Genomic DNA, 24,695 nt, shown 5'->3' on the forward strand with positions numbered 1-24,695 from the left:
AGCGCTCGATAATATGATAATGAAGCAAAACAATTGCATAGAGGTCAAATTATAACTGATTAACTATATTAATGTCCTATTTGACCTTTAGTGAAAAATCGTTTCTATCACCAGTCGCGCCATACATTTAAGAGAACCCCTGGGTTGGAGCCGTCTATAGGCTTAGGAAGCCTTTCAGTGTCAGCTCAGTATCAATATAAACTGTGGTTACACTAATGGCAGTTTCCCGTATAAAATTTTAGAATGGGTCTTTCATCTCGTTGCTTTTGTGAAGTAAATAATCGATAAATAAAGGACATAACGCAATCATACAAAGAAAAGAAAGTTGTTTTTATTAATAATTTGAAAAGGGTACTAATCAAATGTTTCTTTAGAAGCTCAGTTTGTGCTTGTGAGTCGCAAAAGCGTTCCATTGCAACTTGATGCACGATCTACCGTCTGATTCGATTTGGGTGCAGCCATTGCATTCTACCTCCCGTTGAAGCGTTCAAGCACCTCAAGTTTCGCAAGGAAGGAAAATTTGAAATTTTTACCATTTCAAAAATAGCTCAAAATCTATCTTGCACATTTTGGTTTGAATCAGTTGCCTGGATACTTGATGAGAGCCAATATTTTTAATTTCCAAGTTATTAAAATTACCAGTGCCCAGGCCTCTCTCAACCACTCGGTCATCGTTTGAACTAGCCTCATGACTGGGCTAGATGGGTCGCAGTGTTTGGACTTAAAGATTAAAAAAAAGCCAGTAACTTGATTTATAGGCTTCGCTGTACTTAACTGGTAACAACAATTGTTTATAGCAGGCAACAGCCCGCGTGTAAAAAACACGAAGTGAAGAAATGACGAATGGTTAGCCCTTACAATTACACTGAATTACAGATTGAGAGCTAACCACTATCGAGTCAGTGATATTAAGGCTAACTTGAGCGTCATTTAGGCCAATGGTAGCGCTATTTAGTCTAACCGTAGGGAAATTTCCACGTGATTTCGCCATTTCGTGCGTACGGTAAATAACAGGCCTAGGTTTGCGTGACCGAACGGCCCACCGCTGTCTGTAATACAATCGCTGAAAGACTTAGGTCAGACCAGCAGGAAAATTCACACGGGTCATCATTTTTCCCAGTTGAGTTATGGGGGAACGTTCCTCACTTGTCCGCAGCAAAAATCGTCGCGATGCAGTGGGTTACTCCACGTTTGATCCTAGTGGTTCAATAGACAGTGGGCTTTCAATTAGCCCAGACGACAGCACTGCAAGGACAGGCGGTGGTGCCTATGTCGCAGCCGTTGAGGACGCCAGGGAGAGAGTATCAATTTCTTGGGAGAACATCCAGGCATTTGTCGACCAGCCAGGTCCATCCTTCTTTAAGAGATTGTGTTTTGGTACCGATGAAAACCAAACCCCGACAAAAAAGCACGTCTTGGTCAATGGTATGTGAATTTTTAGAGTGGTTATCCTTGAGTGTGCCGATTTCTAGCCAAACGTCTATTCAACCGTTACGCAGAGAGGCGCCATTGTTCTTTCAGTGATAAATAACCCGTCCAAACTTTGACAAAAGCTATAGCGATGATTTACTTGAGATTTTGTTTCAAATAACACTAAAAGCAGACACTGACATCCCGATCGTTCATAGTCAGCTTGCGGTGTGATGTAATCACTGCCATTTCTGATTCGCGAGATTAATTCGTCAGCAAAAGAACGCAACAACCGCTTAATTAGTTATAAACGCTACATGTCACGGAATGTCCCTTGTAAACATTTGATACTATCACTTTGAATTCTTCTGTAGTGAGTGGAAGCGTGGAAGCTGGAACTTTGTTAGCCGTCATGGGAGCAAGGTGAGAACAGATGCTATATTTTCCCATGCTGCGCGTATTTGATTTAACCTTCATATAAACGGGAAAGCATTGAACTTCGGGTCTTAATTTTTGGTCAACGAAAATCCGGCGAGCATTCACATTCTACACGTCTGAACGCCGCAACTTTTCGGCCCAGTTCCCAGGGGGAACTCTCAATTAAAAAGGACGGGGGTACTCGTCAGAAATTTTGAAAAGAGCCCCTAAAAGCTTGGCTTGATTTTTTTTTTTACCCCCAAGAGATACCAATTCTAAAACAACACATTATTTCCTATCATATTTTTTCGGCTCAATACCTTATTGGGCAACCTCGTTCCCAGGGTCTCTCATCTTACCGCCCCCTGGAGGTACCGCCTCGCTCGCTCCAGGGGGCGGTAAGATGAGAGACCCTGGGAACGAGGTTGCTTAAAGGGTACCGCAAAAGCTCCCGGTGTGGAACTTATGACGCTGAACACTTTAGAGGTACCAAAACCGAAGGTACAACGAGCACCCCCCTCATTTTGATATGGGAGTTCCCCCGGGCCCAGTTATTCAAAGAATAGATCTATCCAGCCGATAGCTATTACCGGATAAATCTCTAATCCCTTAATAAGTCGATGATGTCATCCATTGTCTGAACAACCTGCACCCGGACAATAACGAAATAAAATCATTTGGGTACCATTACAAAGAGTAAATATGACTATTATATATATACTTTTTTGTTATGTTATGTATTTGTACGCTACAAAAAGCATTTTTTCAAAGATTAACCTGTTGTCATCCCCATGCAAAAGAAAAACCACAAAAGTCATATTACAACCCTACCACCCCACCCCAACGATTTCTTTCCTCCGTTCCAAAGGTGGCCGCTGTGGAGAGGTCCGACTCTGTGTTCCTCCAATAATTATGTGTGATGTTTTCTTGTAGATGGTTATGTTCTTGCTGTTGTTGTTGTTGTTGTTTTTGTTGTTTCTGTTGTCGTTGCTGTGGTTGTTGTTGTTGTTGCAGTGGTTGTTGCTGCTGTTGGTGATGATAATGATTTTTGTTGTTTTTCTTCAGTACGTTGTGTTTATCGTTGTCGTCGTTATTATGTATGCATATGGTTGCTTATGTTGTTTCTTGTCATCTCTTTAGTTGTTATTATTGCTGCTGTCGTTTTTCAGTGGTTGCTTTTGACGTTGTTGTTGTTGGTTGTGGTGGTGTTTGACATGTTTTTTTTTCTCACGTTGGTACGGTTGTTGCTTTATATTTCGTCATATCTTCATTATATTTATTTCCAAATCCAGCTATGATATAAAGTTGAACTACAGCACGTGGTACGGTACTGTTAAGAGGTCATAATCCACTTTGGAAACACCACAGATACTTTAACTACTAGACGTTTTTTTTTCCCTCTGCAGCGGAGCTGGTAAAACCACTCTGATGAATGTACTAGCTCATCGTAACATCAGTAAATTGGAAGTAACAGGAACTGTAGAGGTGAACGATCATCCGATTGGAACAGGGATCACATCAATCTCTGCATACATTCAACAGGAAGATCTCTTTGTTGGATCACTCACTGTTCGGGAACACTTGGTGTTTCAGGTGGGCGAAGAAGTCTTGGGCAGGGTGAATGATGGAGAGCAAGCCAGTTAAACCTATACCATTTCTCAGTTACCCTCAGTGTTTCAGTGCTCCCTCTATTTTGTTCTTACTGAATGCGGCAGTAACTGACACTATTATATGTCTTAGTTACTAATGGGGCTTTTGATTGGCTAATTCAACTAACTCAACCGTTCATTACTTGAAATGGTTTCCCGAGCCCTTCAGACACACAGTAGAGAAATACTGACTTACTCCTCGTCTTCTCGGTCCGACCTGTAAGTTGCGGATCCTCATTTTGCCCGCTTCGATTGTTGGCCCTCGTGCTTCACACTTGGGCCATAAATCGAACAGAAAACGAAACTCTATCCGTAACTTACAGTGCAGACCTCAAACTCGGTTAGTCTGACGGTCCGGTAAGAGGCATGAATGAATGAATGTATATAATACTATCTTTGTTTCTTTTACTAAGCTCTATGATTGGTTGAAAAAGAACTTGTGTCGCCCTCTAGACCATTCAGATGAAAAAACCCAAACCCTACCGAATCCGAAGATCCGACGGGGTCAGACAAGTTTTCCCGCGCTTTATATGCATCAGTGCAGATGATATGTTTCACCGTTTTAATAGTTCGTTATGTTTTGCATATTGGTAGCGCCGTCGGCGTTGAAATTGCTTTAGTCTTGGGTTGTTTGAATTTTCGCAGAAATTCTGGAAATTGCGGTCAGAATTCAAATGGTACGACTGTTTTAACTTGACCGCCTGTAAATCAAATGGTTTCCCTGTTCTTAACAATTACATTATTAAACATGTGGTATGCAGTTGACTCCTTTCCATTATTTACAAAGGAAATTATTTAAAAGTAATTTCATGCATTTTACATCTTTTAATTGGGTCAAATTAACCAATAAAGTTTTTATTTCAGTGTTATTTGTGCCATAAATACTTTTGATTTGGACTTTTTAAGGCTTTCTTGCGCATGGATAAACACGTTCCTGATGACCTGCGGATAGCTCGTGTCGAGGAGGTAATACTGCAGGTATGGTTCATGGAATAACCACATTTTCTGTTGTTGTTTTGTTTCTGTTGCTGTTATTGGCTCACAAAGGGAATCTTATTTCTCTTAAAGCTTGGCCTGACCAAGTGCGCCGACACATACATAGGAATACCAGGACGGTTGCGTGGCATCTCGGGAGGAGAAAAGAAGAGACTGTCATTTGCTTCTGAGGTAAGAATACGTTTGTACAAATTAACAACAGCCTCCGTTTGGCGCGAAAATATGCTCGGATATTTGTCTGAAGTTATCATCTGTTCCGGGAAGCGAACAATTTTCCGAGAACGTAGCTCGAGGAAAACTGTGAACTTTGAGGAACAGATAATGTCCAAGAAAAAATATCCGAGCAGATTTTCACGCCAAATAGAGGCTATTGTGTTTGTTATCCTTCAAATATTTTTCGCAACACGCGCCGTTTTGAAACTTGGGGAATATCACTCAGATATTCCCCAGTTTTAGCTGGTGCATATTCAGTCACGTGACGCCTTTAGAACAATCACGCGCGAGCGAAAACATTTGATGGATTATAATATACCATAGTATGAGCTACATCTCAAAAATAAGATTAGAAAAGATAAGATAACTTTATTTATACACGGTTTTTCCATCGGTCAACGAAGTTACTGGACCATCTACCTATCTGCCTACTTACAATAAAAATTAAAAAAAAAAACAACTGCTTTTCATGAAGATGCTATTGTGCATACGTAAAAACTTTTCCGTTCTCCATTATTCATCAGGTCATCACAGATCCTCCATTGTTGTTTGCTGATGAACCAACATCTGGTCTTGACTCATTCATGGCTCAGAGTTTAGTTACAGCACTGCAACAGTTAGCAGCTCAAGGAAGGACCATCATTTGCACCATTCATCAGCCTTCGTCTGAAGTGTACGCCATGTTTGACAGGTAAAACCTTGGAGAAGAAAAATCAAATGAGATACCCAAAGTGTCGAAGCTGTTTTTCTTCTACTTAACCGTAAATATTTATATGTTCGAGTGTCAGTTATGCCGATGAAAGAGAGTGAGTTTTCTCTACCTAGTATCCTGTTGTTAGCCGAAGGAAGGACAGCTTACATGGGTTCCAGAAGTGATGCCATCCAGTATTTTGACAGGTAAGTGTGCACACGTATTTTTTGGCTGACATTGTGGGACGGTGTGGCGGAACTCAGTCACGCCAAAACTTAGTCATTAGTTAGTTAGTTCTCTCCGCGCCAGACTAGGAGGTACATGTACATAAGGCTCCAACTCTCGCTTTCCAACCAGGCCTCTCGTACCAAACCCCTAGCTTCGGCTCAGCTGACCCACTCCTTTTGTCTGCGCTCCTTTTCCAACCTAGTCAACATAGCAATGTTAAACGTTGCTGAGTCTGCAAGGTTTGTCATCCAACAATTTTTTATCCAAATATTCGATCGATTTCTCCATAAAATTTACTCCTGCACATCGCTCATGGTCTCAAAGTTGTAAAGTTTCAAATTTTTCAACACGCTTGTTCCATTCAGTTTACCTACCAATCGTTGAGGGGGCTTATCCACAAGCATTACTGAAGATACTTTGTTAAGTGTTTCCTTTTGTAAGAAAAGTGTCCCAGCAAAAGGCGCTAATAATTATCAACATCTTACTACGTCTTCGTATTTCCTGTATGTTTCTTAAGCTTATGCGCTGCTTATGCTTCTTTCCGGGCCTATGGATTTTTACCATGAAATTTTTCTAACCAAATCTTCCTTTAAAAATGAATAGTTTGGGCTACCCTTGTCCTGACAATTTTAATCCCGCTGACCACTTTGTTCATACATTGGCTATTGTGCCTGGTAACGAGGAAGACTGCCGCCAAAGGGTCCAGGTTAGTTCCGTAATGTTTTATCTAATGTGTTTCGTAACGTACGTAGTGTGGTTAACACTTTTGTACAAGCGTAAACGGAAGCACGAGAACAAGGATGTTTACACTAGTTTTGCCTATTTGTTTTATACATACGGTACCACGATGATGTTATTCAGACTTAACTGTTTTCATTCAGAATATATGTGATGTTTACAGCGCACATGAATCAGAAGTCACCGAATCCGGGGCAAAGGAGAGACAAGTAAGATGTATATAAACAAAAATTCTTTCTGGGGTGGAAGTTTTCACTGTAACATTTTTTCGCAGGTGGTATCAGTTCCGAAAACTACATTGGTCAACCACAATGCAGCCACACGGTCTTAATGAGTCAAGCTGAGAAATTTACTGATGTGGCTCAAATGATCATTTACGACCTTTTTATAATTAGTAGAATTAAATGAAAATAATGACAGCAGGCGATTGTGAGAAATACAACTGTAGCTACCTTGTGCCTCTGTTTCAAAACGAGTCTTAGTGCAAAACCTTTCATATGAAAATGAGTTTGATTTGCATGAAAATGAACCCATAGGCGAAACACATTTCCATATGAATGGTTTCACACGAAGACTCGGTTTGACACCGAGGCAAAAGCCAACTCGGAAGTGGCCTAGTTATCGATAAAGATTACAAAAATGAACTAGAGATATAAATGAGAGTAAGGGCACATGTTGCAATTAGATTGGTAAAATAAATACAAATGTGTGTTGTTTTGTTATTTTATTCTCTTAGGACTCCTTCAAGGATGATGCTAACGCCCTGTATCGTTCACCGTAAGAATCTCTTGTCGTAGTACTTAACAAATAGCTTCAATGTTGCTGTGCGTCTGTTCAGTAATAGACCACAGATGACGTCAAAATGAGGTAAGAACAAAACAGTGGCACACGAGGCGATAGCCGAGTGTGTCACTGATGTTCGCACCAGATTTTGACGTCTTCTGTGATCTACGGTAGTGTACAATCACTTAGCCAATCAGATTGCAGCATTTGCATTAGTGTTCAAGCACAATTCTATTGAAGTTCAATAGATCTGTAAAAACCAAATGTGCTTATCAGCTTAACAAATAGATTCCATGTTGCCGTGCGTCTGTTCAGTAATAGGCACCTTAAGATATCAGGACGGGACGAGCTAGGACGGCTACCGGAAGTAAATTAACCCAACCGGGCATGCGCACGAGAAATCTCGACTCATCTCTCTGCCGTCCTCATCTCGTCGAGGACGCCATTTCGCCCGACTACCCGTCGTATCGAAAACGTGAGTATTTTGCACTTGTTTTGCCCCGATAACTGTTCCAATCGACTTTATTTTCAGTTATATTGATAGGAATGTTAATAAGGTTCACATTTTTCGTGATTGTAGTGTAGAATACTATGCTGAGATACGAAAATGTGAATAAAACTATTCCTCGTCTGTTCGTTTGTGTTTCTGCAGTCACTGTTCAGACGCTATCACGAGTGTGCAAGCTCAATACTAACTGTATGCATTGAGAATACATCAGTGTAAGTACAGTCGATAGAATGTTGTAAGAATGAATGCCATGGAGCATCTATCGAGCAAATAAACTACACATTTTCAAACTGATCTTTAGTTGTTTTTTTTTATACTACCTGGAACTTGATGCAACGTTTGTTTTATTTTTATAATGCTTGTTACAATTACAGATGGAAATTGAAACGTTCACCAAAAGTCAGGATTCTTCGGCGAGAGAATTCTCAAACGCTCTGGTGGTAAAAAGCCATTTGAAGCAGGTCGATCAGATTGTTCGCTTGATATTTTTTCATACGGAAATTCTGGATTCTCTATTAAAATGTTGACAGATGTTTGCTTCGCTTAATTGTAAAGAAAGAGAAATTCAGCATCGCTGTTCACTATCGTTTAAGCCTAATAGGATAAGACTTCTACCATCTATTTTATAGTCTAATGGATATCATTGCTTCTGTGAATAGCTTGTGCGAGGTTCGAATTATTGACGTCGCTGTCCTTTGCGTCTTAAGCATTTCGTTTTTGGCGACACGACGGGACCCGCCAAAGTTTCCCGCGTCCACTGCCGTTGCCGTCCTGGCCTTCCCGTCCTCGTATCTTAAGGTCCCTAATAGATCGCAGATGACGTCAAAATGTGGTAAGAACAAAAAAGTGGCACACGAGGCGATAAGTTTTATATACTAACGAAACAAGCCACTACAGATAAAGCTTTGTTTATTTCAAAATCTTTCAACATAACTCGAAAGCCGGCCTTTGCCCATTTTGGCGAACACGAAAAAAGCCATTTGACGTAATCTATTGTCTATACAAATTGAAGCAATCTCATTGGTTGCTATGCGTAGCAAAGAATTTTGATTGGTCCAGGAAAATCAAGCCACTATCAAACTTGACTAGAGCGTCGCTTCTCGTGGAATGAAATCTTACAGCGAAAGCAGAATTGAACTGCGAAATGTACAAATCTTAAAGAAAATGCTGGATAAGTCAAGTCAGGTTTTGTCATCAGAGCAGCCCTGTGAGCCGAAAAGCTTGGATGTTGCTTCGAATATTGCAGGAGTTGAAAAACTACGCTTGAAAAACTTGCGGTTGCGGTCAACCTGGAGTGTGTCCTCTGGGGTTGATGATTCTCAAATCAGTGTGAAATAGTGTCGGAGACACCTTTTAGCTGCGATACAGTTGGCCGTGAGCTGTAGTGAGCTATACTTTGCTCGCTGCTGTGCCCTGAAACGGACCGGAACATTCGCATCGGAAAGCAAGGTTATGTGTTTATTTTCACTGATTTTAAGAAGTGGTTTTGATGTTTCATTCCAGACAATCACTGTGTCAACAATTATTTTCAGACTGAGAAAAGTTCAATGTTTTAAATAAATTAATCTCATAAACATTTTGTTTATTGGGTTTGTTAAATTCGAGATAAAGCAGTGGTTCTCGGCTTACCAAGACGAATTTTGTGTTTGGTTTAGTCTCGCTCGACTGCCGACTGAGACTGCTCGAGTATTTTTTCCGAGTCATTTTCTAAAACAGAAACGGTTTTATCTTTCTTCTTGCTGCTAGACTATGCTTCTGGTATCTGTTCAATGCCTGGACAAGACTTTCTTGTACCTTATCTTTAGCCCAGTCATGTAAAATATTATCTAAATTCTTAAAACTTTCCGCCATTTTAAAACACAGATGGAAAAACTTTGAAATGATGACGTCAATCTTGCGTCTGTCCTCTAATAGATCATAGGCGAGAACCAATCAAAATGCGGGAATAACTTGGGTTATTATATAATAGATATTAGATTTTGTAGAAATGAGTACAGGTTTTATTTGTTTAGGAAATTCTCCGATGTTCTGTAATCAAGGAAAAAATCCGCAATTTTAACAGCAGTAAGCAGAACACCACTGGTACAGAAACAAGTTAGACAAGTTTTACTGATAGTTAAATTTATTTCACATTATACCTTATCGCACGCGAACATGGTAGAGTCATAATTTGCATCTTGGCAAGACGTAGTCGAGCCAATATGCTCATGGCAAGACCAAACGAACCTGATATGACGCCGAACTGTACTAAAACGAACCCTGAGCGTCGCGAAACAGTTAACTAAACCCAACTTGTTGTTGTTGTTGTTTTTTTTTTGCTTGCGGTGCTGTTTTAGGTACAAAGCGTCTTGGTGCAGGCAATTCCGTTCTGTTCTCTGGAGATCCTGGCTCACCAATAATCGAGATGTTGTTATTTTGAGAATTAGACTCTTTCAGTGTTTAGTGAGTGTCACTATTAAAATTCAGTTGCCATTTTAATATTAGTCTTTTGGTAGGTGTCATTGGTATGCTATACTGTAATTAATTTGTGTGGTTGTTTTAAAGTTTTGAAAACTAAGAAAAACTGTATGGAAAAAGATGCTTGATTACAAGCTCTGCCAGCATAGAAATCCAAAATAACAAAAATCCAGCATAGAAATCCTTCATTAATTTTTTAAAACATTTTAAACCTGTAATGAAAATCTTGCACTTAAACATTACAAAATTGCCTCAAATTGACAGTATATTTGTGTGCGCTTCTTCACGCATCCAGTTGTTAAGATTGGCATCGTCACATAAGAGACTCCTGAGAAGAGCTTAAAATTGTCCAGTATGATTGACATATGATTGACATGGTCACGTCACGGGTTTTTGTAAAGATTCTATTGCTTTCTATAGACAATCATTCTTTGTACCTCTAACTATGTTATGATATTTCGCTCAAGCTTATAGGTCTTATCATGGGAGTAGTTTACTTCCAGACAAAGGTCGACCAAGACGGTGTTTATAACATCTATGGGGTTTGTTTCTTTATGATCACTACATGTACGTTCGCCAACATTGGGGCAGTTACTTTTGTAAGTGTAGCAATAACCCACCATTTTTCTAAGTATTTTCTTTCTTCCTGCCTGTCTACCTCCTTTGTGTTTGGTACATTTTGTGTTGTACCTATATGTCGGCTTGTCCTCATAGTACGTCTGTATGCCGGCAGCTTTGTCTAAAGTCCTTTCTTTCTTTGATTGTTCCTTTGTCTGTTTATTATTAAATTTGTCATATGACTAGTACTGAGACAATTACTTCAATGTGATTGGCTGAGACTAAGCCAATTTATCGTTAGTTTTTAATTTGCACTACGCCACAAATAGGCCAATCTCGATATGTTAAAATTTTAACTCGGTTCCGAGGCTTGGAGAAATAAACTGGCAAAAGAAATTCATCACTCATCCTTAGGGCTTGATGCGATTTGTTTTGATTTATTCTCCTAAGCCTTGGAGCCAAGTTAGAATTTTAATATATCTAAAATGGCCTATTAACATAGGGGCTTTCGTACTTTCCTCAGTCATAGAGTATTTGAGTAATTGAATGAAAGGTTCGAGAGACAATCTGAGAGGATTTAAAATATCACTCGTGGTGTAAATCCGTACATGTAACTGCAATCGCATTCATACGATTACCAATATTCATTTATCGGTTTGGGAGGCGCGGTGGCCTCGTGGTTAGCGCGCTCGTCTCCGGATCGAGGGGTCCGGGTTCGAGCCCTGGCCGGGGACATTGTGTTGTGTTCTTGGGCAAGACTCTTACTCTCACTGTGCGTCTCTCCACCCATGGGTATGAATAGGTACCGGCGACCTTAATCCCTGCACTAGCATCCCATCCAGGGGAGGCAGACTCCTGGTCGCTTTATGCTACAGAAATCGGGATAAGCTCCGGCTTGGTGGGCCACTTGGCTCGTATGCAGACTTTACCTTTTTATTGTATCGGTTTATTTTTATTGTTAGACCTTCCCATCTGAACGTTCTGTGTTTTTACGAGAACATCACAATAGGATGTATAGAACAGATGTTTACTTCCTGAGCAAGACCATCGCTGAGGTATGTATCTAGTTAAATATGGACAATTATGTTTCAGTGGCACAGTAAGACCAGAATCTTGCAACTGAGGATTTGAGTCCGAGTGAGACATTGTTCTTTCTACGAGAATTTAAACATGATTATGTGAGCGAGCATGTTCTTTTACTGTGGCTAGTGAGGGTACAGTCTTCACCGCGGGCTATCACTTTAACGTGGCGGTGGAGCTTGGATTTATTTTTTATGATCTTAGAAGCTTAGCCCCTGGCAGGCCTACCAGCCGGATTGGTCAAGGGTGTGAGACCAAACAAACAGCAGTTCTTGGTTCTCCAGGTTGGGGGTTAAACAAAGGTCTAACCACCAACCTTCACAAGAAAAGGGCTGGTTACGGACGCATGAACAAGGATTTGGAAGGAGACACAAATCGCACGAGAGAGAAACCAGAATGGAAGAACTTTGTTCATGCCCTACGTGACACTTGGCACCAACAAGATAGGTGATGAACTTGGCGCTTAAAGGACGAATGACGACGACGACAACAATGACATAACATAACCTCAACCGTTGTTTAAATTGTTACTCTGATCCTTGCAGTAAATACGCTCGATAACTTACCTCACTGTGACTACAGCTGCCTCTTAAATCTCCAGTGTAACCTTAAGTAACTTGTGGTTTACTTTTTCAATTTCAGGCGCCTCAATTTATTGTTGGTTCGCTATTTTTGGCTATTGTTGCCTACTGGATGGTCGGTAAGTGGCACAAGAACAAGATAGGTACTCGGTGACTACGTAAGTCATATTATATTATGATTTTTTGACTAAACCACTGGTCTAATTACTTTTGCTATCTTATCGTGGCAAGATCCCCCTCTCGTTCTGTGTTGTCACGAGTGTCTCCGTTTGCGCCGAAGCTAGTTTATGACTTGTGCACATAAGTGCACATCTTGCATGGTCAGAGAAAACCATAGAAAATTTTGTGGAGCAAGCTTACCTTATTTGGTCCTGGTCGGGTAGGGGCGGATTAATTTGGTGGATTCACCCACCAATTATTTTTTAACTCCAAGACCATTTGAGCAATGATAATGAAACTTGGATGCTTCATGGTGCATTCCATCTCTTTGACGTAATTAAGCAACATGAAATGAAGACATCTCGTCATTTGGCAATCACTTAATGTTATCCAAACAGCCGCTATATTTTTATTTTCTACAACGTTAGAAAGCGCTAAACAAGGACTCAAAAGTAATCCAAAATCAATAAAAACAAACTAAAAAAGTTCTAAAAATGTGAAAAAAGCTGCATAAGAAGCTAAATTTTGTTGATAAAAAGAGGAAAATATGGAAGCACACGCCTGTCAAAATATGGTTGTCGTGGAAACCTTAACTTTCGAGAACATTGAAATAAGTCAGCAAATTGTTCTTAGACTGATGTATTTCACACGACGTAGAAAGGCTTAAAGCATTGAAAAAGTTAGAAATAGTTAAAGCCAGTCCAGGCTCTTTCCCTGCAGTACAACACGTTGTTACTTACTTTGTTAGAAATATTTAGAGCGTTACAAGCATTATTAGTGCGTGACAATCGTTTAGCGTTACATTTGATATCCAAGATAATCTTAACAATAACGTAAATCGTATTTCCTCAGCAAGCTTATCGAGAGTGTACTTAAGGAGCTTTACTTTGCATTTTTAATCAGTGAATGAGACATATTCGAGACTTAGGGAGTGATTTAGCTTTGAACATTGAAATATATCACAACGAGGGCGAAAGTCATTAGTGACTAGTGTTGATATCCTCCATTCTAACAGCTTCATGTAGTCTTAATATGTGAGGTTCTATTTTACTTCTTTTTAGGACTGCGACCTGAATTTGTTAGGTTTCTCGTTGCGTGTGGGATACTTTCCTTAGTCAGCATGACAGCAATCTCTTACGGTTTGTCTATTTGCTGTTTTATATTGTAACATGTTCGATTGACAACCGCAAAGTTTTACCAGAAGCAAATTGGCTTTGTTTATATTTCAAAAGCACGACACAAAAATATCAGTGAATTTATGCTACAAGTCAAAGAAAATACAGAATCTTTCAATGCCAAGAAAATCAGTACAATCTCCAGACTCGTTTCCCCTCCCCCCTCCCCCCTCCCTCCTGCACACACACACACACACACACACACACACACACACACACACGCACACCAAGTTATTCCATCAACATTCCACTGTCCCTGCTCGGAATCGATAGTCACTTTAGACCAAACCAGACTTACGACTGGATAAAGGATTAGTCGGTGAATCATTGCAAGAAATGATGGAGAGGCGGCGTGGCCGAGTGGTTTAGGGCCATCTGGATTTGTTCTCGGTAGCCCCGAGTTCAACTCCTCGACCGCGTTGTGTAAATAGCCAACTGGTCAGCCTCCAACCAGTTGGGATTCTCAATAGTTAATGTTATATTTGAAATATTTGTTTATTCCCCAATTAGCGCATTTAATAGTGCTAAATACATTTGACTCTTAAATAAAGTTATTATTATTATTATTACTATTATTCCTATTCGTATTCTTATTCTTATTCTTATTAAATGACGCAGTAAACTTTTTAAATTTGTCACTCTTGAAAAATTGAGAGAAACCACTTACTGCCAGTAAACAAATCCATTATCGTGTTCTTTATTTCAGCTTACGTCATATCAGCGATGTCACCAACGGAGTCAGTCTCGATCGCGCTCTCTGCGCCAATGATTCAGCCTCTGCTTATTATTGGCGGATTTTTTATCCAGAACACGTGAGTTGCTGCGAGTGCTAGCAAGAGCTTTAAAAGGGCGTGGTGTGGTGGTGAGGGGGGGGGGGGGGGCAAAGGTTTAAAATGTGCATCATGTTTACAAGGACAATGCCTTAATAGCGAAATCAAATGTAAAGGTTCTTCAATGCAGTGCTCATAATCAGAAGAGACTTAACCTATCTTTCCGTGAGAGTTAAGTCCAAAAAATAAATATATAAAATTAGATACAAAATATGATTAAATATAAAGCCATGGGCTCATTTTCCGGAGCAGTGGAGGGCTTACTACGAAAGAAATTTTACAGTTCAAAAATGTTTGCGTTTTTATATGAAAGTGACGTTATATCCTTGAAATTTAAGTCCTATACAATTATAACTCTCCAAACATGACTAATTCAAAGGTTCCAGTTTTCAAATTGGAATAATTTATGCGTGGATGAGAAGATCAAGGTAACTCTTGCATTGATCTCCTCTTGATGCGTGCATATGCTCCAGAGATATCAAATACAAACGTTCTTCAACGCGGGGGCTAATGATAGAGGGAAGCTTTACCAATGTTTCTGTGAAAGCTGAGCCCACAGGTTTAGTTTTTTGTATCTTTTGTTTTCGAATGGAAGAAGAAGGAGGTTCCGTTGCGGGTCCTTCTCGGGAGGGTTTCTCCTTCCTTGATACAAAATAAAAACCGAACTGCGCATATTCAGGCCGGGAACATGGTTAAAAATCTGCCACGTAAGGTGGCTCCATAGGGTAATCATTTATGGCGTTGCGCGCGCAAGTGTTATGTTTTGAACGCTGTTTTCGCATTCGTTTTTACACCCAGTCCTCTAAAACGTATTACATGTAATAAGCAAGATTAGGTAGTGTTTTACTATCATCTATGTCAAAATTTTGGGTTTTAGTCTTGAATTATAAATGCCCAAACAATGTGTTTTTTACCTTTTTTATAGCTTTACTTGTGATTTTCTTGAATTTCCTTCGGTGAAATCTTCCAAAATTTTTCACAGCACATCGCATTCTGCGGGATATGAATTTTAAACACGAAAAAAGTAGGGTTTGTACAGACAGTTTTTTTTCGATTTTTGAAAATTTGTCTTTGCCGCTGCAAAAGAACTGGTCTTATAGACTTCCCTGAAAAACGAACTCCGAATAAAGGAAAATATTTACTACCAATCTGCCAAATTTTACCGAATTTCACCTAAGGGAACGCGAGACAATTCACTGTCAATTTTGCTTTTTGTGCTCATGCTGACGTCATAAAATATCGAAAAACACTGATGTTTTCCTTCGAGCGCACGCAGATTGCTTGAGCTTTCGTCTTCAGCGCTCATGCGATCGTAAAACTATAGGGGGCCACCTTAAGGACTGCGCACGCAAATTCACACGCCGCGTCATGTACGAGAGCGCGCGCTAAGTAATAAAATGAACAGTGATACGGCAGATGGCCATTGCTATAGCCTTGCCTGGATTTAACGATCTTGAACGTTCAGTGAACCCTAATTCTCTTTTGATGGATCATTTTCTCTACCGATGGTCTATGTTAAGCGAAAAAAATGAAGAAAATCTAACGACTAGAAGTTTGAATTTTTTGCAAAATACACCATCGAATTCCGTTCTTTTCAGCTCTTCGTTTATCTCTGCGACGGTTTTAAATGTCTCTTGAAGAGTTAAGTTTGGTGAAAACGTTGTTTAACGTTTGGAATTATTTACGCAAGAGACCCACTTCTACAAAATATGACTAAGATCGTTTGCCTCCGTTGACTCACCTTCGCTATTTTTAACTATAAACCCCTGTAGACCATGCTGAATTACGTGCACGAATTTTTCAAAATCAGGGTTGTTTCCCTCACGCTTTATCTCTGAAACAAAGTTGGTGACGCCCATTTTTTTCTTTTTTTGCATTTCTGACACAAGTAACTCATTATCTGAAAGCAGTAAAAACTCAAAAAAATTCCATCGACAGGAAAATTTTCGCGCGAACGTCCTTACTTACTTAATTGCGAGGTCTGTCAGATTGAGCGCTTTTTTATCCTATATTTTTTTTTATTTCGTTCAGGAGTATTCCAGCGTGGTTGACGTGGTTGAGATACCTGTCTTGGTTTAACTACGGATTTGAAGCGTTGGTTATTAATCAATGGGACAACTATGGCAATATAAGTATGTTGTTTGTTTTTGTTGTTGATTTTTGGTATCAATATGAGTAAAGACGATAGTCTTGATCGGTGAAATATGTTTAAATGAAGATCATATCATGCAGCATCAGTAACAAGAAAATTTAGAAAGTTCTTTGATTTTTTAAGAACTTCGAGAAGAAAAATTAATCCTATTTGGGCTGGGATGGGGGAACGAATTACCTTCGCTCATTTCATTTTTTTTTTTTGTGATTGAACAATAATCAAGCTATAAGGGTCAAATCCTATGACTTTTCCTAAAATGTATCAGGGAGCATTTTGGTGTGTCAAATGTTTGGTCACGTAAATTGACATTTCTATGGCAAACATATTTTTAGAGGAGGCTTTACCAAAATATGGTCTTTTACAAGTTTTGGTGTGAATTTCGATTTCATAACGATTTTATCCCAAAGTCTTTACATTTCTAGTATTCTGATACTTTTTTCGGATTTTGTCAACCAATTTTGGAGTTGTCCTGACTTTTTTCTGGAACATTCTTGAAATCCAACATTGAGGACATTTTGAATTGTGTGACGTGTGTCGTTCTGGCGTTACGCGATGTCACGATAATTACGTGTTTATCACTAAAGTAAACAAGTTTGGACGCTATACACACCATGAAGGTTTGATCACTACTGAGTGAATAACCTCCACCCTCCCCCCCCCCCCCCCCGCCCACCCTCCAGGTTGACTGAGGCTATTTTTTGAGAAGAACAGCATGATTGGCACGATTGCAGATGGACGTGGACTTCAAGTCATAAAGTTTGATTTGGTGACAGAATTTCAAGAAATCCGAATTGCCATTATTTCTGGTGAAATTTTGAATCTTTTAGTCATTAGTTCTTCATTGTGTACATTGCTTTGTTACATATTATATGTGGGTAAAACTGTGACTAAAAATGATAGCCTTGAAATGGTATGATATCATTTTACGTCAGTGAAATGTTATCATATGACTTCATGGTCTGAATTGTCCAATCAAATATATTTTTATGTTTGGCTCAGACCAATCAGATTGCACGAACTTTGACGTGGGAACTCGCTTCCCAGTGTTTTTAGTGAACTGGCCTCTTCGGCGAGATTTTTTCCAGTTTCAGAAGATGACGAAAACAAACCCAAACTTGGGGCTGTTAAGGGCTTTTTATTAAGGCAAACAAAAAGTCACAGGAGCTTGGAGAACAGGGGGCACTGCAGGAATACAAAAAAATCTGAAGAATAAAAACTACAGAGATTTTACTGCCCGGTCGGTGGCAATATTTTGGTTGCAATTTTGCTGTTTATTTGACACTTATGATAAAGTGGCGTATACATTTGGAGGCCGTCTGCGCACTGGGAAATGATTTACTTCACCGTCATCGGCGATTTTCTTTTTCTACTGCAAAGTATTGAAAAAAAAGCAAGTCTAAAAGAAAATGAAAATAACCAGTAGGAACGAGGTCCATGTAAACGACTGTTTTGTGGCAGGAATCAAATAATGTTGTTATACCTTCCAACTCAAGTACGTTTTCCGATTGGAAGAGAACGTGTCACGTGCCATGGGTCAAAACTCACCAACTCCCGGGGACGAACAAAACTCACTAACTCCCTAGGGAAACAACAATTTGAACCTTCGACTTGCTCGTGATCAGGTCGTACACCTTGAAATCGCGCTTTTCGCAGTTTTTTCGCATTTCTTTTTTCTATTTTTAAGTTGGGAGTATAACAAAACACTTAGTGACCGGCCCCACGGGAAACAGTGAGTTTTGTCTCCTTTGTTTTCCTTGGGGCCGGTCATTAAGTGCTTATTAAGATTTGCACGTAGTTTATAATTTCTTCTCTTTTGTTTTCAGCTTGTACCAATTCCAGTGCACCGTGCATTTATGATGGACAGGAGGCTATCGAGAACCGCGGCTTAAAAGAGGTTGGTGAACAGTGACACGACTGTAGAGATCAGGGTCGGCCAGGGTTCTTGGGTATGCCGTACACAGGGGGATTGTACATCGTGTATACGGTATTTTGACGCCAGAATTGGGCCTTTTATGGGTATAAAGTATACCTTGTTTTTTCCATATTTTGGTATTTCACACGAATTTGAGGGGAAAGTTTGGGTTTGATGTGCTTTTATTTTCAGTTATATTGGTATGCCATTCTGACTTCCCATGGCTGACCCTGAGAGATGTTTGACTTCCAAGAAGGAAACGCGTATTTAAATCAGTTTACATAATTCTTCAGTAGAATTATGTAAAAATTGCATGACTATACCTCAACATCCTGACTCAAAATCCTGCTCTGATAACTGGCTTATCTCAGATTCGTACATTACCTCTTTCTTAGGCTAATTATATACTAGGAATTTATCCACAAACTTTAGTGGTAAAGCCATCTTGAATTCTTGAATCAAGCAAAGTGAGTAGTACGTTGTAAAAGTAGTCCTTAAAGGAGCTTCGTCATGTCGTGGTTCAAGTTCGTCGTTTGTAAACCGTTTCAGTTATTTTCAGCCTTAACCATCCTTGTTCCTTTATTGTTTATTATTATCTCTGTGGTGTTTTTCCATCTTAGTGAACTACTATTGTCAGGTTTCCCTTAATTCAAGGTACAGTGTCATTCTGTACGCGGCCAAAATAACTCAAAATACGGTCGTGACTGAGCTCCTTTTATAGCTGTTTCAACAAGTAGACAGCAACGTATCACAAGAACAAAATAACCGTTTATTCTGAAAGTCATTCTTCCTTATATACATCATAACGAGGTTAGAGGGCACCCTAGTACCAAGGCTACCTAGGCTAACATACATAACAATAGCGTTTATTTGAAGGTTACACACCAGACTCTCATCCACAGCTCCAAGTCCCACATCGTAGTAGTAACATAAAATGGAAATACATCTCGACATAACTTTCACAGAATAGCCAAACGCGAAGTTCAGTGTCTTCCACTCGTTGGAACTTCATCTCATTATGAAATATTTAAGGTGGCTTACTACACTTTTTATAGATTATAACAGCCCAATTTCTAACTCTTTTCAAAAATGTTCCAAGATGTTTTTTCTTTTTCTATTTACTGTTTGCTAAGTCTTTTACCATTCTATGTGAAACTTGAACAATTAAACGTCAACAAATGGCCAAAATGAATGACCGAGTACCCAAGGAGAGACTGGGTACTAGCAGGTTAAATAATCTACCCGTATAACCCTACCTCAAAATTTCAGGATTAAGAAATTGGCGCTGATTTAACGTTCATGCAAAGTAAAACAAAAATCTGTAAGACAGATATTTTGCAAACTAAGAAAATGTGATATAAAAAATAGCTCAAAATCTGTTACAGAATTTTTTTTTTTAATTTTGGCTCTAAGAGTGATTCACCCCTACAAATCAACTGTGAAAAATTTCATCATGGGTTGTACGGTAGGTTTTCGAGCAATCCTCGATCGAAAACTAGCTTTTACAACCTTGGACGAGAATTGAATTGCGCATGCCCTTTATGTGACGCCATGTATCGTGTGCGAGAAAGTAAGAGTAACTTAAAGCTCTTTTACCGGTTCGTTATAGAGCTTTTTGTTGTCATATTTTTTGGCCCTAGGCTTAAACACATGTTCGAACGGAGGTTGAAACTATTGCCACGTATACAGAAGTAATTTATGGCCTTTCAAGTGCTGGAGTGGTTTTCGTTTCTTCTTAGGTTACTTGCGTCATTTTTGCACGCGCAATTAATAGCGGAGCTTCGGCGGCCCGATGGGCCGCCAAGCGGAGCCCCATACCATATAGGAAAGAAGAGGAAACCCACGAGTTGAGTTTCTCATGGTTATCATGGCTAGCGGTATTGCCCGTGGGCGCGTACGCACGATGGCAGCGACGGCAAATCGATGGAGTCGTGCAACATTGTGGCCATACTCCAAATAATAGGTTGACAGAGACATGCAGCCTTGGTTTACCGTGTACTTCTTTAATATTGGTCATCCATGTTATGATCAATTGACACCTGTCAAAACAAGGTATCCGCTGACAAGTATGACGTGACCATATCGTGGGCCCAAGTTCACGGCTCATCGAGGTCACGTGTTTTTTGAAGTTGACCGCTGACCAAGTGCTAATTTTCGATTGGATCGCGGGTTCATGTCAGGTTAACTTGTCAAAAACAGGGCAGGATTGTTCGGAAGCCGGTTAACGCTAACCCAGGATTGAAAGTTAACAGAATTATAATCAAAATTCTACCTTTTCCTGGGTTAGCTTAATCGGGCTCTGAGCAACCCGGCCCAGGAGCTACGCTTTTAGGCTGGCCTAAATCTATATATTGCTAATGTCTGGCAGGCAATCGTAGCGCGCGATACTGAGTCTCAGAAAAGCTGCAATAAGCCACCTTAAATCAGGGACGTAAAAAGACTAAGATTAATATTTTGATAAAATTGTTTTCTTTTTTTGACAGGGCAATCTACTGATTGATATTTACAGTCTGCTGGCTTTGACGGTCGGATTTCGCATCATAGCTTTCCTGGTTCTCTTAATGTTTAGTTACAAAAGGCCTTAAAAATAAGTTTTTTCCCTTGGATTCATCTCCCGGGGGAACTCCCTTATATAGAGGACGGGGGTGCTCGTCGTACCTTTTAGGGGTTACGAAGGCGCTTTTTCTACCTCTTAGGGTGTTCAGCTTCAAAACGTCTACTCGGGAGCTTCTCTAGTAACGTTTAGGGTATTGAACCGAAAAAACAATGACAGGAGATTAATTGTTGTTTTAGAATTGGTACCTCTTAGGGGTGAACACATTTTCCAGCCACGCCCACAAGGCAGGATCTTGGTACCTCTTAGGGGCTCTTCCAAAATTTCCGCCGAGCAGCCCCGTCCTTTTTATATGGGACTTTCCCCCCCCCCCCCTGGGATATAGACGATCGGTCATTGCAGAAGCTAGTCTCGGCTGGTTTCTTTGCCCGAAGGTGAACGACTTTGTAAAAACTCGTCTTGCGAGTATAGAGACATTTACCGTTGCAAATTGACTCCATTCCATAGATTTGCATTTTCACATAATCATATATTTTCAGTTAACAATAAAGATTAGCGAAAAAACTGAGCAACGACGTTTCGGTGTCATCCTGGCACCATTTTCAAGTTAAAAAATATTTGTGCGAAAAGTAAACTAATTTATACCAATGGTAGAGGTGCGAAATTGAATAAATTAAGATTAAGATAGCTGTTCAATGTTCATGTTCATTCCAATGAGGTGTCAAACACTGGTAATGAGTTCAGTGTCTGTTCAAAGCCTAAACAAATACTTTTGCGCGAATGGAGTCTGACTGTGTGTTAAGGCTCGGTTTCTTCTTGCGAATCCACAACATTTCGTGGATCAAGCAATCGAACTTTCCGTGACATTTCTTTAGGATCTTAAAGTTGTTAGTCTTTAGTTAAAACCATGTTAAACCGTGCTTACCGCTTGTCCTCAACATGGGAACTATTCTCAACAGAATGCGAACGCCTTAAACTGATCTTTTCTAACCTCAAGTACTCAGATTCTCTTGTGAACTCCACCATCACCCGTTTCGTTAATTCAGTGATGTCACCAGACACAAGATCGACGCCTCCAACAGAGAATATCTACCGCATTGTCCTGCCTTTTAAAGACCAGAAATCAGCGGACATAGTAAAGAAACATCTCTCGGACTTGAGTAATAAACTTGATCACAAACTACAGCCGGTGTTCAGAAGCCGTAAAATTGGCGATGATCTCAAAGTACAAGAGCCAAAACCACCTTTGATCAATCAACAGTGCGTTGTTTATAACTATATATGTGATCTGTGTGATGCAGAATACGTCGGTTACACTAGCCGTCATCTTTACAAGCGCATTGAGGAACACCGATTTACCGCCATCGGAAAACACCTTCAAAATGAACACCGAGTTGATACAGTTGGTGACCTGACTAACAACTTTAAGATCCTAAAGAAATGTCACGGAAAGTTCGATTGCTTGATCCACGAAATGTTGTGGATTCGCAAGAAGAAACCGAGCCTTAACACACAGTCAGACTCCATTCGCGCAAAAGTATTTGTTTAGGCTTTGAACAGACACTGAACTCATTACCAGTGTTTGACACCTCATTGGAATGAACATGAACATTGAACAGCTATCTTAATCTTAATTTATTCAATTTCGCACCTCTACCATTGGTATAAATTAGTTTACTTTTCGCACAAATATTTTTTAACTTGAAAATGGTGCCAGGATGACACCGAAACGTCGTTGCTCAGTTTTTTCGCTAATCTTTATTGTTAACTGTATTTCCAAATTTAATCTCATATATTTTCAATTAGTAAAAAAGAACCTGCTATTTCGTAAACAGAAAAACCTATCAATGAGCGTAATAATAAACCTGAGCAAGGATCATTTATCTATCTATCAAAAACTTTATCAAGAACGTAATCAATAAATAGGGCGTTGGATGTAAAATAAAGAATAATTTAATAATTTGTAGTACTCGTTACATTGGCTGTAAATAGACAAGTTATAAGAAGTTAATATACTGTTCACAATACAACTTACTCGCCATTCTAGTCTGGATATTCTATAGGTTAAGCCAGCCTCTAAGCCCTATTTGGGGTTTTCGCGATACGGGAAACTTAGGTAAAAAATAACGGGATTCGGGATATTTGGGGGAAAAATTATAGAGGATATCTAGATCAGATAAAACGGGATATCGAGTAAGAAGATCGTCAAGTTATACAATTGGAATTAATGGGACATGGAATATTTAGGCTCAAAATGTAACGGGGTGCAATACGCTATATTGCACTGAAGTGACGCGATGCTAATAATTGGTGGTGGTGGTGGTGGAGGAGGAGAAGGAGGAGGAGGAGGTAGGCAGGTATGCACACGCAAATCATGGGATTGGGATGACAGAAACAAAAGAGGCTTCATTTATTGACATCGACCTGAGAGACTTTGATTTAATGCCGACTCTACACCAACTAACTCCTACTCTTTAAATCTCTGGATATGTCAACCTAACTTACGCCTACCGAAAAACTGAAAATTTATTGAGCAAACCAGCTAATCTTCCTAAATAACCTCTAGCAAAGGTTTGCCACAAGAATGTTACGACCTATCTCATATTATTAATGAATAGGCTTGACCCTTTTTACCAGACCTCCAGGAGAACGCCGATGGGTTTTAGACGTTTACGTTGACATGAAGGAATCTTGTTAACGAAACTATTTCTTGATTAATCATCTGGACTTCACTCTTTGTAACAGCAAAATAAAATTAAGTAGTATAAGTAGTCTCTCAGTCCCTTGAGAGGTTGGCAGGAAGCCGTGTATTAATTGAGCCTTGTCAAAATGCTGGGTAGCCAGCGGTCTGCAAACGTGTTGAGAGAAGAAAGGCAGGTAAAGTTACCTGCCATGAGGCTTCCAGCCGTAACTTCATCGGCTTTCCTGAGACTTTTGGGTGTTGGTTAAAAGAGCCCACTTTCGTACGAGGGGGAAGGGAAGAATCAAGGGTTACGCGGAGTACCCATAACCCGAGCCTGTGAGCAGGCTTCCAGCGAGGACGGAAAATAATTCGACGAGCGCGAGACTCAAGAATTCGGAGAGCGACGCGATCGGGGCGGGACGCTTCGTTCGGGCTCGCCGGGAGCGTGTTTGCAGGCTACCTTAGCCGCGCGTTCGCCCGTCTTTTTGTCGTAGGTACGTGAAGCGTAGAAACGACTATTGTTATGGGGCATAATATGAAATGTATCAATCACTCAGATCGAGTATATATGCCCTAAAATTTAAGTGAAGGATATTAGACAAATTAGCATCCAAGAGACTGCGTAGATCTACTTTTTGCGAGAGAGATTTACTGTCCAATTATGTCAAACACAAGCCATGTTTACACTATACAAAAGGGAAAAGATTTGGACCTTGGGGCAGAGCCTCCTTGTATCAAACTTGGTTAAGTCCCTACCCAAGTTAAGGGTTAACTTTGTGTGTAGATATTGACTGCGAAAAGTCTTTAAACTTCCTGAGATACTGGCTCGTCAATCCTCTAAGCTCAAAGGGAGTTTATAACTTCCAGCTGGCTAGATAGTGAGCGTTAATTTGTGAGTGAATCTGATGAGTGAAACTATGA

The 24,695-nt window shown here is 39.9% G+C and overlaps 1 protein-coding gene across 1 annotated transcript; it reads left to right on the top strand.

Moving 5' to 3' along the window:
- The first annotated feature begins 8 nt into the window (after positions 1 to 8).
- On the top strand, positions 9 to 21,722 carry LOC110062651 (protein white-like). Its single transcript, XM_089284633.1, has 19 exons — positions 9 to 1,425; positions 1,785 to 1,833; positions 3,234 to 3,420; positions 4,383 to 4,454; positions 4,545 to 4,643; positions 5,210 to 5,376; positions 5,511 to 5,582; positions 6,208 to 6,310; positions 6,486 to 6,551; positions 7,079 to 7,119; positions 9,970 to 10,075; positions 10,558 to 10,689; positions 11,611 to 11,703; positions 12,371 to 12,428; positions 13,530 to 13,607; positions 14,350 to 14,455; positions 16,505 to 16,605; positions 18,449 to 18,519; positions 21,021 to 21,722. The coding sequence occupies exons 1-19, from the start codon at positions 1,128 to 1,130 to the stop codon at positions 21,120 to 21,122; spliced, it is 2,001 nt and encodes a 666-aa protein (XP_089140759.1). The 5' UTR covers positions 9 to 1,127; the 3' UTR covers positions 21,123 to 21,722.
- The last annotated feature ends 2,973 nt before the right edge of the window (positions 21,723 to 24,695 follow it).

The sequence above is a fragment of the Orbicella faveolata genome, unplaced genomic scaffold (assembly GCF_042242905.1).
Source record: "Orbicella faveolata isolate gen_17 unplaced genomic scaffold, um_ofav_v1 contig_13, whole genome shotgun sequence".
Classification (NCBI taxonomy): Eukaryota; Metazoa; Cnidaria; class Anthozoa; order Scleractinia; family Merulinidae; genus Orbicella; species Orbicella faveolata.

What these genes read in the sequence shown, in the direction of transcription:
- LOC110062651 (XM_089284633.1), top strand. Translation starts at nt 1,128, where the DNA reads ATGGGGGAACGTTCCTCACTTGTCCGCAGCAAAAATCGTCGCGATGCA. An exon ending in GTGTACGCCATGTTTGACAG is followed by an intron (nt 5,377 to 5,510) that starts GTAAAACCTTGG and finishes TTCTCTACCTAG; the next exon opens with TATCCTGTTGTTAGCCGAAG. An exon ending in GCCATCCAGTATTTTGACAG is followed by an intron (nt 5,583 to 6,207) that starts GTAAGTGTGCAC and finishes AAAAATGAATAG; the next exon opens with TTTGGGCTACCCTTGTCCTG.